A 16,137-nucleotide genomic window follows, 5' to 3' on the forward strand; every position below is an offset into this window, starting at 1 on the left:
ACACCACACACACACACACACACACACACACCACACACACACACCCACCACACACACACACCACACACACCACACACACACACCACACCACACACACACCAACACACACACACACACACACACACACACACACACACACACACACACACACACACACACACACACACACCCCACACACCACACACCACACACCCCACACACACACACACTTTTTAGATCTCTGTGTGTGTGTGTCATACATTCTCTTGATCTGTACTTTATGCCTCTGAAGACGTGGCCTTTCGTGGCCGCAAAACGCGTGTCAGGCTGCACTCAGTGATATTACCATGGTGTATTGTGTAATTTTACTTTCGTGCCCAGTTGGTTTTTATTCTTGAAGAAGAGGAGAATTCCGGGCACCACATAAATTGCAATTGCTTAATCCACTTTATTTCATCCCACAGAACAAACAAACACAGCAACAGTGTGGCAGTCTAACAGCTGTTTCGCGAGCACGCTCACTTCCTCAGAGATTTTTATGTTTGCTGTATTAAAAGTTTAATTGCTCGAAAGTATACGCCCTGAAAACACTAATTTTCTTGGTATTCTGGTGGCTATCGGTGTACAGTATATTTAGTGGAAGCGTATTACTAGTGCAATCCATTTAACCGAGTCATATATTACAGTAAAGAAACCATGGTTCTGGCTACACGTTCTCTCGAAAGGAATCCAGCAGAGTAAGTAAAATAGTCTGCCATTTTTATTAACTTTGAAGCAAAAAAAGTTGGTTGCCTGGAATAAGAGAATGATGACAGCTCTGCGTTTTTTTTTACCTCAGGTTTCCTTCAATGCAGAAAGAAAAACCGAAAATATTTCTGTCTTCCCTGCTAGCTTGACCGACAATATTTTTATTGATCTGACTCAGGCCTCAGGTCCTCTGGAATACACAAGAGACGCTGAGGCACTTTAGCATAAAGAAATAGATCTGTAGCAGAAGGCAGAGTGGGAAGAGCAGCCCGAGTCAGAGGGGTGTGGCAGCATACTCACGGGTCCAGCTTGTAGACATACTGTCCATCCATAGTGCGCTCTTGGTGGTAGGTCAGGTTATAGGCCAGCATCGTGTTAATCAGGTCAGCCAGCTGCTGCTTCTCTTTCACACTGTACAGCTGTGTGTTCACCTGAAGGAAGACAGGACAGGAGATCAGATCAGCAAGCAGGGAGGGTAATAATGGAAGAAAGCTGCTTGCCTATCTGCAGGGTGACAGTTCATCGCCTAAATACATGAAAGGTGTTCTGCACAGAGACAGATCAGTAACAGTCCACAAAATAAACAGACAAGACAAATAACTTTTATATCGCGCTTTTCTCCTGGCGGACTGAAGCGCCAGAGCTGCAGCCACTAGGACGCGGAATGATATTGTGGTGAAAACCCTCCCACAGTGTGATGTCATGACCATGGTCCTGATAGTTTGCGGTCTATGAGCTACGTTGCATTATGAGACATAACAGTTGTTTCCAACTGCCAAGAAACCAGTATCTGCTTCCACAAAGCTGCACCTGACAGGACTGAAGCTGTGGCCACCTGTGAAACATTTCAGAATGTAAACTGGGGAGAGGAAAGACTTGCTATTGGGCAAACACTGACTAAATAATGTATGTCAGAAAAACAATAAGAAATGTTATTCATGATGTTATTTTCACTGTAGTTCCTCAGTGAAGGGAAGCACTGGAGCAGGAAGTAAAGAAGATGTAAATGAGCGCTTCCTGAAACACGTGTGTCACAGACGTGCAAACATCCAGGTCACACAATGGTGGCATGGGAAGGACTCGGGATAATGAGCAGCAATAAGACCCACAATTCAGGTCTCTTTTAAATTTCAATTCAAGCTTTTCCCTCCTTCCACTTCACTGAAGCAAAACAATGCCCAAATTATCAGATTGTCTATAAAGGACAACTAAAGTGAGAGGGATATGAAGGCTGCCATATGCACTGTATTTCCTTTTCAGCAATACCAGTTGCCTGGCAGTCCTACTGATCCTCTGCCTCTCATACTTTTAGCCATAGACCCTGAACAAGCATGCAGCAGATCAGGTGTTTCTGGCATTTTCAGATGTGACAAGATTAGCTGCATGCTTGTTTCTGGTGTGTGATTCAGACACTATTGCAGCCAAACAGACCAAGCAGGGCTGCCAGGCAACTGGTATGGTTTCAAAGAAATTCAATATGACAGCCTCCATATCACTCTCACTTCAGTTGCCCTTTAATTATTTGAAAACACAAACAAAACAGAAAATGTTCTCTGCCTCTGCTGGATGCAAGAAAGCTGTGAATGTTAGCTCTGCAAATAATAATTACAAGACAATCTTATAATTTGCTCGGGCAACAGAAACTGGCAAGGTTATCAGCTAACTTCAGTTACTTTAGTAACTTTAGGTTATGAACCCTTCCAGTGCCTTTTACCATTTTCCTCTCAATTTTATGCAGTGTTTAAAGGGAATCTGAAGTGAAAATATACTTGTGAAATAATGAATTGTATGTGTAGTACAGCTAAGAAATAAAACATTAGCAGCAGAGACATTAGTCTAACATTGTATCCAGTTCAGGAAGAATTAAAAAAAAGTCCAGTTATCTATGCAAAAGAGCTTCTCTGATCTCTCCGACTTTCAAAGTCGCAGAGAGGTTTGTCGTCTGAAGCTTATTATCACTAGTGTCTGTCACTGTATTTTGTTTTTTTCTGCAGAGGACAGTTCAAAAGGTCATTCGCGTGCTCTGTGAAATCATTTAGAATGCTGAGTAGTGTGTAAACTACAAATATTAGAGAGTGATGCAATGTTATAAAAACTAATGAAGAAAATAGTCTCATATTTTTATTTTCTTTGCTACTAATGTTCTAGTAATTATCCGTACTACACAACCAATTCATTATAAAAAAAAAATTTCGCTTCAGTGTCACGTTAATGTTTTACAGAGATTAAATTTTGATCTAAATATAGTGCCTAGGTCCACTTTAAAGGTGACTGCATAGCACAGATCTGCGTGCCAAAGGCCCAGCAACATAACTCAGGACCCGGCCATGGTAAAGGCTGAGCACAGCTGGAGATACGGAGGGGGGTGGGGGGTGAGGTATAGATTTCCTGTTTACAAACACTTATCAGCCATCAATTATTCATAGAGGAAAGTGAGCAGACACAGGCCCTGCATCCAAACATCGATTACAGAGGAGCTGGTAACATTTTTCCTTGAAGGAAACATATTGATCTTGGCAGTGCATGTGCAGCAGGCAGGTAAAGGGCATATTATAGATGTGTCAGACCTCTGCCATCATAGCTGCCGCTAAAGATACACCACTAAAATGCAGCCTATTAACATTTGGCTCTTGCTGGCAGCCAACACCTCTAAGGTGAATTACATTAACATGCAACCAAGCCTGCAGATGCTCAGCACCATACAAGTGTACATACAGTGCTATCTATGTACACTGCCGGCAGCATCACATCAGAAGGCTTTTTCTGTACTCCTAGGGGACATTTGTTTACATCCAAACTCATAGCCATGGAACGGAATATATTATCTGGCCCCTTAGCACACAGAGTGCCACAGTATTACCATTCTGTGTCAAATGAGGATTCTGAAGACTAAAATCCAGCTCTCTCCAGACAACTTGACTATGTTGGCTCACTAGCTTTTAAAGAAAGGGATTTTTTTTTTTTAGAATGAAAAGTCAGTAAATAATGATTCAGGTAATGGCGGGGGTTCTTATTCCTCTGTCAGATGTAACTTCACACCCTTCTCATTTAGGACGTGGGAGGAGAGTATGGCCAAACTGCCTTAAAGAAAACCTGTAATGGGAAAAAAAACCCTCTGGGGGATACTTACCTCAGGAGGGGGAAGCCTCTGGATCCCAACAAGGCTTCCCCCATCCTCCTCTGTCCCTCCGTTCAAGTGTCAGGGTCCCCCGAAGTGCGGCGAGGTTAATATTTACCTCCCGTGATCCTGCGCAGGCGCACTAACCGCTCTTCATATGGGTTAAGGTGGAAATAGCCGAACCCGATCGATCCGCTGTACTATGCAAGTGGTAAGTCCTTTTGCGCCTGCTAAGATCGGGCTCGGCAATTTCCGCCTGGCCCGAATGAAGAGCGGCTAGTGCTCCTGAGCAGGATCCTGGAGAGGTAGATAAATCCTCACTTGACGAGCTTGTCAGGGGAGGATTCGGGCGAGCCAGCGCTGGATTCGGTTACCTAAGAAGGTCGGGTAAGCCTCACTGAGACCCTGAAAATTGCAGAATGAAGAAAATTGCTTTTTTTTTTTTTTTTTACAATATTCATTTGTAAAAATTATGAAAGGGGGGGGGGGGGGGGGGGGGGGGGAAGCGCATCCCTAAAAAACATGCTGCAATTGACTGGTTAATCGCTCAGGCATTCACCACCTCTATTAAGCTGAAAATGCATGCCATGCGTCCGAAACAAATGCTACATTTATTATACTATGGAGAAACTTTGGCTTCTACTATAGTTTGTATGCAAAGTATAATATACTGGACACTTGCGCCACGGTGAGGCAGACCTCCGGGCAAGTGGCCTAACCTAAATTAAAAACAACATATGTATAACCTTGGGAGCAGCTAAGCAAAAGTTGCCCATTAAAATTTAAGTTACACATTTTTGCTTAGCTGCTTCCAAGGTTATACATATGTTGTTTTTAATTTAGGTTAGGCCACTTGCCCGGAGGTCTGCCTCACCGTGGCGCAAGTGTCCAGTATATTATACTTTGCATGCAAACTATAGTGGAAGCCAAAGTTCCTCCATAGTATAATAAATGTTGCATTTGTTTTGGGCGTAGGGCATGCATTTTCAGCCTAATAGAGGTGGTGCATGCCTGAGCGATTAACCAGTCAATTGCAGCATGTTTTTAGGGATGCGCCACCTCCCCCCCCCCCCCTCTTTCATAATTTTGCTAGTATGTAACTACCAGGTTAGCTGCTCCCTGCCTGTATTCCTGAGTTTCCCGTTTGCATGGTAAGTAATAGTAGTTATGCATATGATTTGCATCTGAATTGAATGCAAAGTGTGCAGATAGCTTATTATAGGTGCTGCACATGTGAGCTGTTGGTCATTTCAGATGCAGCCTTTGTGGTATGCACTGGCCCTCTCCTTGCTGAATATTCATTTGTAGATTAGTCAATGTTCCCATTTTAAAATCTTTCCTCTCCCCGATCTAAGGTAGCCTTACATCTAGCAATGATGGACAGATTCGACCAAGAGACCAATCTCTCTCTGATCGAATCTGATAAAAAGTGAGATTTGTTGGCTGCCAACACACGATTGCTGATTCCTGATCGCTTTCAGTATGAACTACTCTATGGTTGTCATACTCTCTCTTACTCGTTTACAGATACAATTTATCAAGTTATACTTGAAGTTGAAATGTAGTTGTCTATGGTTATTTTGATATATCAGGTTGTTAAAACCTATGTAGTGATTCCCTAATCCATACCTTTGACTGACCTAAGTGGTTATTTCAAATGGTCTTATTTATCTCAATGGAAAAAACTCAATGGAAAATCTATTAAAAAGTGCAGATAAAGTTACCGTACATAAAACAGCTGGAAAATCTACCACAGTAAATGGACATCCAGGACAATGGGAAGTGATAAATGACACCATACACGTGCAATGCTCAGGCATATCTGAGTGGGGTGTACCAGTTCTATGGAAAGGGGAGGAGGGAAGACAGGGAGGTGCTAACCCCACCGGCTTCTGGTGGGTGGGGTTAGCACTAAGTGTCATTTGGAGATCCAGCATGTCTGATCTCTCCACGTCCACAAGAAACATCTGTACACAGGCTATATTCTCAACCAAGAAGGCATCACTTTTTCCACTTTTTCATGTTCCAGCCTTATTCCAAAATTCATTGAATTCATTTTTTCCCTCAGAATTCTACACACAACACCTCATAATGACAAAATTTTTGGCAAATGTATTAAAAATAAAAAACCCTGAGAAATAACATGTACATACATATTCACAGCCTCTGCTCTGAAGCTCAAAATTGAGCTCAGGTGCATCCTCTCTTCCCTGATCATCCTTGAAATATTTCTGCAACTCAATTGAAGTCCAACTTTGGTAAATCCAGTTGATTGGACTTGATCTGGAAAGGCTTACGCCGGTCTATATAAAAGGTCTCATAGTTGAACTTGAAAGTTCATGTCGGAGTACAAAACAAGCATGAAGCAAAGGAATTATCTGTAGACATCTCCGGGCACAAATCTGGGGAAGGTTACAGAAAATGTTTTGCTGCTTTGAAGGAGGACCAATGAGCACAGTGGCTTCCATCATCTGTAAGGGGAAGAAGCTCAAAACCACCAGGACTCTTCCTAGAGCTAGCCGGCCATCTAAACTGAGCAATCAGGAGAGAAGGGCCTTAGTCAGGGAGGTGACCAAGAACCCGATGGTCACTCTGTCAGAGATCCAGAGGTCCACTGTGGAGAGAGATGAACCTCCCAGAAGGACAACTATCTCTGCAGCAATCCACCAATCAGGCATGTATGATAGAGTGGCAAGACGGAAGCAACGCCTTAGTAAAAAGTATGTGGCAAGTTTGCCTTCTAGGCACTTGCAGGGGCACTTGAAAGGGGGGGGGTTCGCTGTCTAAAAGCATCACTCACTACTTGGTGGGGCTTTTCGGTAGTTGCTTTTCGTCGCAATGTCAGCAATTGTGCTGGAAAAGTTTGAGAGCTCCTGGCATAGGATAAAATAGGGTTAAAAATAAATCCATGGCTTGCACAACTTACAATTATAATCAGACAATCAAATATGAATAAATCTGACTAATAGAAGTTATTTTGGCAAACAATACATATTTCATAACGCATGCATATGTAAAAAGTAGAAGTGGCTCAATGTCAACTTCATTCCACAAAGTCAAAGCGGTCTCTGCACAAGCAATGAAATATACGACAATGACAGCTACAAGAAAATAGTCATCCCAATATGTATAGAGCTTGTAGGGGTATAAGAAACAAAGATAACGGATCTTACCAAAGCTGCTGTGTGCAATATCAAGGTGATGGGTACACGGGTGCCTAACTGCTGCTATGTACACAATAGCGGCAGAGGCAGGCAGTGATGGCATAGTGGGCATTATACTCACAAACAACGGTTCCCCTGAGGCAACCACTGTAAATGCAGGTGGGGAGATTAGACCTGTCCACACTCAAGAATAAGAAGTCGCTCTCTGCAGAACAGAAAAAGGGTGAAATCACCGCTCCACCATGGGGTGGACTAGTATAACAGAGAACCGAGGCGCCAGTAGAATAAAAACTGCTAAAACTTTTAAAAGAGTTAAGAGGAGGCAGTGGTGGACTTACCTCCTCCTGATAAGCACAACCAAGTGTTGAAGTTAAACCAACACAAAAATGTATTTATAAACTCCGGGGATCAATGCAATGCGTTTCACAGGTATGACCCTACTTCATCAGGCAATAAAAGTGGAGTATACAGCAAAGTATCGGCCTACTGACATTTAAATCCCTGAATAATCTAGGCCCTGGATACATGAAAGATATGTTACAGCTGCGTAGCAATCCCCGCATTCTCAGATCCACAGGTTCTAATAATCTAGTCATACCCAGAGTCCACTTAGAAACTTTTGGTCCCAGAGCCTTCTGTCATGCTGCCCCTACGTTTTGGAACTCCTTACCTCAACAGATCAGGACAGCCCCATCCCTGGACGTGTTTAAATCCAGACTGAAAACCCACCTGTTCAGTCTGGCATTTGCAGAAATATAACTTTTGTTGTGTGAATACTTCATCCTACTAATTACTGAATCTGAGAGAGCCTAAGCGCTTTGAGTCCTATGGGAGAAAAGCGCTATAGAAATGTTATTGTATTATTGTATAAAGTAACACCACTGCTTCCTCTAATCACTTTTAAAAGTTTGAGCAATTTTTATTCTACTGGCGCCTCTGTTCTCATGTATGATATTTATTTCCTCTTAAACAATACAGTACATGCTGTCTTGCAGTCCTGCTGCAATAGCGTATGAATCAGACACCAGAAACAAGCAATCTAGTCAAACTTCAATCATAACAATTGATCTACAGCTAAAAGTATAAGGCCCCATTTCCACACAGATTCCTTCCAGTTTACTGCACATGACTATGGATCTGGAAATACATGTTTTATAGCCATTAACTACTTCTGCCTCCATAGTTACCAAAATAAAACAATTGTGAAAAAAACGAGCTAAAGTAAGAGCATAACAAAAAAAAATGCCTTTACTTGGGTATATTACCGTCATTTTTGCAAATAAGGGCTTGATAGAGTATAAATAAACACAAAACCGAAAAAAAAATGCACCTTTATTTCCAAATAAAATATTGTCCTCATACATTGTACTAGGGACAGAATTTAAATGTTGTAATCACCAGGACAAATAGGCAAATAAAATGTGTGGGTTTTATCTACAGTGGGATATTTTATTTTTAAACTATAATTGCCAAAAACTGAGAAATTACTTTTTCAATTTTTTTTCTTATTCTCTTTAAAATGCACACAAAATAAAATAATTCTTAGCTGAAAATACAACCCAAAGAAAGCCTAAATTGTCCTGCAAAAAATATAGATCATTTAGGTGTGGTAGGTAGCAATAAAGTTAGGCCTGGTTCACACTTAGGCTAGGTTTCCACTTGTGCGTTTTGGGTCAGTTTTTCTGCTCAGAAAATTCGCATAGATTTTAAAACTAATGTTAGTCAATGCAGCCGTTTCCACTCTATGCGAATTTTCGTACGCGTTCGCACGCGTGGAAAAATCTGAGGTCCTGTATCATTTTTTCGGACATCGCGTACGATTCGCGTACAATGCTTTGTATAGGCAATGCGAATTTTCGCGTTACTTGCCCGAAAATTCGTATTAGATCCATGGTTACAGGAAGTGGTCAGCAGTCGTGCCTAAGCTGTTACTAGGCAGATTATGCATATGTAACTAATGAAACGCATAAAAACGCGTACAAATTTACATGCGAATTTTCACCAATCAGAAAAATCTTATACGATTTTTTGCAGGCGAAAATGTAACGCTACAGTAAAGGCGTAGCCTAAAATCTGAATTTCTCTGGCCCTGTCCAATACCGTCCTGTCAGTTATGCGTCCCTTTTGCATACGTTTTGCTGAACCGGACAAGTACACCTTTTATGTAAGAACACACCCATAGAGAAACATACAAAACTGGCAGGACTGGACCAGATATGTATAGATATATGTGTGAACACAGCCATAGAAACGCATGCAAAACTGATGCCAACTGGCAAAAACTGACAGGACTAGACACCTTTATGTTTGAACCAAGCCTTATTGGCGAATGAATGGGAGGAGCATAACCTGTGGTGGGGAAGTGGATAAAACATATCATTTAGTCGGGGTGAGCCAATAATGATGTTCAGTTTTAGTTGTGCTAAGCAACTAATAATGTTCAGTTTATATACTGTTTTCACTGTTCCTAAGTAGTGAGTTCACTGCAAGAAGGTTCCAATGTTCAACAACCTCCAATGCCTCACTGTGCACTCCAATTGATCAACTAAGTAAAACTCCACACAGTGCGTTACTGCATCAACTTGTTATCACTCATTCCACTGGGTGCAACGCACGTGCCTAGATCTCTGTGCTCTCAACCCTGCACAACCCTATTTCCCATATGCTCACCTAACGTAGCCCACCTTACATCACAGGTAGGTCTAGTGCTTAAAGAGAACCTGTAATTTAACAACAACAAAAAATCATTAAAAAAAAAAAATAAATACTCAGGCTGAGCCAGTGCGGTAGAGCGGTTTAGATTGGGGATCTGTTATATCTGCTGGAGCCAGAGCGGAAGCGGCTGTCCTGAGCACAGCTACGACGAGCGGACTTTTGGGGGTCCCACTGCTGAATCGCCTCTGCTGAGGAGGACAGGGGAGCCTCTTTAGGATGCAGGGCCAAGTAGTAGGGGGCACTTTTTTTTTATTTATTTTTTACTACTGGGTCACTTTACACAATTCCAATTTGGGCAGAGATTTGCAATCCTCAATCCACTTTATTGCATAAAATCTCAAAATACACACAGTAGTGAATAGCGTAATGCAGATTACCGTATTTTTGCGGACCATAAGACGCACTTTTTCTCCTCCAAAAGTACAGGGAAAAAACTCAGTGCGTCTTATGGTCCGAATAGTACTTTTAGGCTAGCACCCGGCAACGCCCCCTCCCATTAATAATGTTTGCGGTGTTCTCGTTAAGCCTCCTGCAGTGGGAAATGTGTGAAAAAAGGTGGCGGCAGAGCGATCCCGTACTGCAGGGTGGGCGGGTGGCCTCCCATACTTTCATCTACCTCTAACATTTGTTTCGCCTTCCTGCTAAGCCTCAATACCCCTGGCAGCTAAGTGGCTCCCCTGTAAAGCCTCCTGTGTCATCGGACACCTAGTTTTATGTGATCCCGACACCTAAACGGCTCATTGCCAAGTCTCCCGACACCTCCAAAACATGAGCGCCCACCCCGCTAAGTTTACCGTCAGCCCCGGCAGCTCTCGGAGTAAACTCTTATCCGATCTGGCAGTTCCTTGGTCCTCAGTCCGCTCTTGCTTGCATTCTCTCTGACGCTTCCTGGTTGCTCGCATGCCCGCTGGCATCCTCTCTCTGCGTGACCCATCATGTGACCTATCATGTGGTCACGCTGAGAGAGGACGTCACACGGGATGCGAGCAGCCAGGATTGGAAGCTCCAGAGAAAACAAGCAAGAGCGGACTAAAGCTGGCCACTAACGGACCAATTTCTAGCGAAAAATCGTTCGAGCGATCAGAAATTCTGACTGGAAGTGAAATCGTTCACTACATCATCAACGAACCAATCTTCGCTATTTATCGATCACGACCGTCTTGAAAATTCAAAATTTCGTTCGACGAAAATTCAGTCGGACCACTTTTTTTTCAATCATTCATAATCGATCATAACCATTAACGGAGATTATTTACTGGCAATTTGACCACTGCCAACCTAGAATTTCGGATCGATTGAACGATTTTTCGCTAGAAATTGGTCCGTTAGTGGCCAACTAAACACAGAAACGGCCAGATCAGATGAGAGTTTCCTCGGAGAGCTGACAGAGGTGACGGTAAACGTAGCGGGGGAGCTGCTTAGGTTCCGGGAGACTTAGCTGGGGGCCGGGCTGCTCAGGTGTTGGGGGGCCGGGAGACTAAGCTGGGGGCCGGGCTGCTCAGGTGTTGGGGGGCCGGGAGACTTAGCGGGGGGCCGGCCTGCTCAGGTGTTGGGGTGCCGGGAGACTCAGCTGGGGGCCGGGCTGCTCAGGTGTTGGGGGGCCGGGAGACTTAGCTGGGGGCTTAATTCTGCCCCCTATTTACAAGCCCTCATTTGCTAACATAACAGTAATACACCTACATGACAAACATATTAAAAAAAAAAGCGGAGTCCCTAATGCAACTATTAATGTATTTTTTTTTAAACAGTTTGTTACTGGTTGTGGTAACGAGGGGGGGGGGGGGGGGGAGTTTAGAAGGAATTCAATTCATTTAAATTAACATTTGCCCTCCATGTATTACTACTATTTCTTACTATTTGCCTGCATCACTCTGCTTTTACTATTATGAATGGACATGGCCCCTGTTCGGGATCATGTCCATTCATGACAGGCACTGCAATTGGATCGGGGAACATCCGTTCCCCCTTCCCCAATCGTCGCTGTATAAAGGCCTGGCGGTAACAAGTGGTGGTCGCGAGCACCAGCCAAGGAAACACTGGACGCGTATATGGGTCCAGATAGACCAGAGCGGCTCCTATCTGGACGGCTATAGATAGGATTAAGTGTTTAAAGAAGAACTGAAGAGAGGGATGTGGAGGCTGCCATATTTATTTCCTTTTAAGCAATACCAGATGCCTGGCTGTCCTGCTGATCCTCTGCCTCTAATACGTTAAGCAGTAGACCCTGAACAAGCATGCAGCAGATCGGGTGTTTCTGACATTGTCAGATCTGGCAAAATTAGCTGCATGCTTGTTCCTGGTGTTATTCACACACAGCCAAATAGATCAGCAGGGCTGTCGGGCAACTGGTATTGTTTAAAAGGAAATAAATATGACAGCCTCCATAGTCTTCTCGCTTCAGTTGTCCTTTAAGCATGAGCATTCATTTTCCTACTCTTTTAATAATGTTTATTTCTTTTACATATTAATAGGACTATTTGCTTGTACTTCTCACCCTGTATTTCATTACCTGTGCAGGGAGACAGCCTTGACTTTGTGCACCCATGTTGACATTGCTTAATTCCTACTTTTACATATGCATGTGCTATGAAATATGTATCATTTGCCAAAATAGCTAAGCTATTAGTCAGATTTATTCATATTTGATTGTCTGATTATAATTGTGAGTTGTTCGAGCCATACATTTATTTTAACCCTATTTTAGCCTATGTCATATGCACTTGGGTCTTTGGAAGAAAAGCACCAAAAATCAATTAAAAAAAAAAAAAAATCACTGTACGATGTTATGTACTCTGCCACTAATTCAGGTTTCTTTGGTTTCTCTTTTGATCCAGGTCACCAGTAGTTTGGAGATTATTACTTATGTTTATGGGATAGGGTCTTCCTTCTGTCAGGAGCCAGTTGTGGAAACTAGGATGTCTAATGTAAAGACATTATGTTCAGCTACAGCTGAGCAGGTGTTGGCTGTTCTATGGAGAGGGGAGTCACAATGGACAGTCAACGAGTGAGCAGCAGCCTGTGGAAGAGGGCAATGCCACTCCAGTGTTCTTCCCAGGCTCTTAACTGGGTGCTCCGCCCGGCTAGTTTTCACCACAATATCAGCCATACAGAGCACACTGATGATTCGTTTGAGAAAAAGAATAGCTTTCTCATGGGAAAGGGGGTATCAGCTACTGATTGGGATGAGGTTTAATCATTGGTCAAAGTTCCTCTTTAAGAGAGAAATGTGGACGCATCCAAAGTTGTAGATAATGTTATCTTGTGTTTAATTGTATCAAGTGAGAAATGTAAATAAACACTTCTCTGACACTGCCGAGTCCCCTGAACAAAGTCAGACAATTTAAGGGGCCCATACACTTAACGATTTTCCCGTCGATATACAGCAGATTCGATCACTGATCGAATTTGCTGTGAAATCGTTGCACAAACGCTGACCGAACGATTTCCATCCGAAATCGATCGTTCCCGTCGATCTGACCGTGCGGAAGATTTCGCTCGTTCGGGAGTGCGTCGATAGCGGCGTTCGAATGTCCGACGACAGACGCTAGCGGCAATACATTACCTGTTCCGCCGGTGCGTGTCCCCGCAGTCACTTCTCCGCGCTGGGTTCTGGCTGGCTTCACTTGCTTCCTGTCCCGACAGTAAGTTTAAACATTAGAGCACCCTCTACTGTTTAAACTGCCCCCAACAGGAAGTCAAGTGAAGCTGGAGCCCAACAGCCCAGAGCGGAGAAGAGACAGCGGAGACAGGGGGACTCGTGCCGGCTGGATCAGGTAATGTATGCGTGGAGGGGGGGCGGGGGGCGCGGCAGCTCCACAGATTGGGAATCGCTTTCATAGTGAAATCGATTTAACATCTGTTTGAAGTGTGGGAAGCCAATAGATCCCTCTTTGATCAGATTCGATCACAGAGGATCTATCTGCTGGTCAATCTGGAGGCAATTTACCAGTGTATGGCAGCCTTTAGAAAGCATTTCTGTTTGTTAGAACATGAATAAAGCAGTTATAAATAAAATGCAAAGTTAGCTTTCAGAGAAAAAAAAAAGTGTACTTTGGGAACGCATAATTTCTAAATGAATACTAATACTTATGCACAAAAGCAAATAAGATAACCGTATGGCATATAAAAAAAAAGTAGGAAAACATGTTTTTAATGGCTTTATAGGTCAGGGTTTTATACCGCTTTAAAGAGACACTGAAGAGAATAAAAAAATTATGATATAATGAATTGATTGTATAGTACAGGTAATTACTAAAACATTAGTAGCAAAGAAAATATTCTCATATTTATTTTCAGTTATATAGTATTTTATATAACACTGCATCATTCTCTAATATTTGCAGTTTACACACTACTCAGCATTCAAAATGTTTTTGCAGAACAGGCCAGTAAACTATTGACCTAAAAAGAAAATAGTGACAAAGCTCTCTGCGACTTTGAAAGTTGTGGATCTCAATGGCTCTTTTACATAGATAACAACTGGAGTTTAACTCTTCCTGTACTGGAAACAATATTTGACTTATGTGTCTGCTCCTAATGTTTTATTTATTAGCTGTACTACACATACAAATAATCATAATTTTTTTTCCGCTTCAGTGTCTCTTTAAGTAGTTTTCATTTTCAGCTAAAATGGTTTTGACACAAATATCTGTTTCGTCCCCCAAATGTGGAAAACCAATTAATGACAATGTCAGCATTGTTCTATCAGATGCCTGATGCAAAGCTAGCGTTATCTACAGACTGGAGCAGATGTACCTGGCGTCCATCTCCTTTATTCTGACACCCATAAAAGCCTGATTGCAGCAAGTATAAATGTCAACTACGTATGATTCAATGGCCCCACAGCAATGATAAATATCATCTATATATGATCCCATCCTCCCAAGCAAAAGGTAAAGCTCACATATTTGTCATCACAACCCCCACATAGCACAAACAAAGGTCATCTAGGATACCCTCTCCCTGTACCAATGACAAAGGTCATCTAAATATAGTTCTATTCCCCTTACACATCAAGGACACCTATATATTATCCCATCCACCACACGAGGACAAAGGTCATCTTTATATCTTACCATCCCCCAAACAACAAGGATAAAAGGTAACTTATGGCTGTGGAGTCGGTACAAAAATCATCAGACTCCAACTCCTCCGTTTATGAAACCACCAACGTCAGGGGCCATATGCAATTCTCTTTTTCACCTGCGTTTTCTCCTAGGAGATAATTTTTCATCTTTGATTTTAAATAACTTTCCAGTACTTTTCAACTAAAAAAGTACCCAAAAGTTGCTTAACCTCCTTGCCGGTCTAAAAAATACGGCAAGGAGGCAGCGCCGCACATTTTTTAAATTTTTTTTTTTTCGATAGCCGCTAAGCGGCGGCATCCCCCCACCCACTCCGATCGCCTTCGGCGATCAGAGTATGCAGGGAATCCCGTTGAGAACGGGATTTCCTGCAGGGCTTCCCCGGTCGCCATGGCGACGGGGCGGGATGACGTCACCGACGTCATGGACGTCGGGACGTCATAGGGAATCCCGATCCGCCCCTCAACGCTGCCTGGCACTGATTGGCCAGGCAGCGCAGGGCTCTGAGGCGGGGGGGGAGCGACTCGGCGCGGCGGATTGCGGCGAGCGGCGATCGGAAGTTACAAGCAGCTAGCAAAGTGCTAGCTGCTTGTAACAAAAAAAAAAAATTATGCAAATCGGCCCAGCGGGGCCTGAGATATCCTCCTACGCAGGTTACCCCGAGCTGAGCTCGGGATAACCGGCAAGGAGGTTAAAAAGTACTATCAACATTATTTTGAGCATGTTCTTGCCTTCTTGGGGCTTAAAGGGAAGGTCCAAGCAAAAAAAAAAAAAAAATGAGTTTCACTTACCTGGGGCTTCTACCAGCCCCATGTAGCCATCCTGTGCCCTCGTAGTCACTCACTGCTGCTCCAGTCCCCCGCTGGCAGCTTTCTGACCTCGGAGGTCAGGGCCACATTGCATACATTTTTACGCATTCCAGCTAGTGCAGGAACAAAAATGTACGCGTTGCACCACTAACGCGTAAAAATGTATGTGTTAATGTTCCTGCACTAGCGGGAATGTGTAAAAATGTATGCAATTCGGCCCTGACCTCCGAGGTCAGCAAGCTGCTAGCGGGGGACTGGAGAAGCAGTGAGTGACTACGAGGGCACAGGATGGCTGCATGGGGCTGGTAGAAGCCCCAGGTAAGTGAAACTCTTTTTTTTTGCTTGGACCTTCCCTTTAACCACTTCCCGACCGCCTAACGCACAGAGGCGGCCGGGAAGTGGAGCCCTTAAGGACCGGCTCACCCACAGAGGCGGCGGTCCATTTAAGGGCATGGGCGGAGCGATCGCGTCATCCGTGACGCGATCCTCCGCCGGCGCCTGTCACCGCTCGCTCGCCGCAA

The 16,137-nt window shown here is 43.5% G+C and overlaps 1 protein-coding gene across 1 annotated transcript in view; it reads right to left on the reverse strand.

The window, feature by feature from the left end:
* The window catches only part of CHTF18 (chromosome transmission fidelity factor 18), a 144,264-nt gene that overhangs the window by 29,627 nt on the left and 98,500 nt on the right, over positions 1–16,137 (reverse strand). Inside the window, exon 18 of the mRNA XM_068244163.1 lies at positions 1,027–1,157. Within this exon, the coding sequence (XP_068100264.1) occupies positions 1,027–1,157 (131 nt within the window). The remainder of the gene's footprint in view (positions 1–1,026; positions 1,158–16,137) is intronic.

The sequence above is a fragment of the Hyperolius riggenbachi genome, chromosome 7, assembly GCF_040937935.1.
Source record: "Hyperolius riggenbachi isolate aHypRig1 chromosome 7, aHypRig1.pri, whole genome shotgun sequence".
NCBI classification, from domain to species: Eukaryota; Metazoa; Chordata; class Amphibia; order Anura; family Hyperoliidae; genus Hyperolius; species Hyperolius riggenbachi.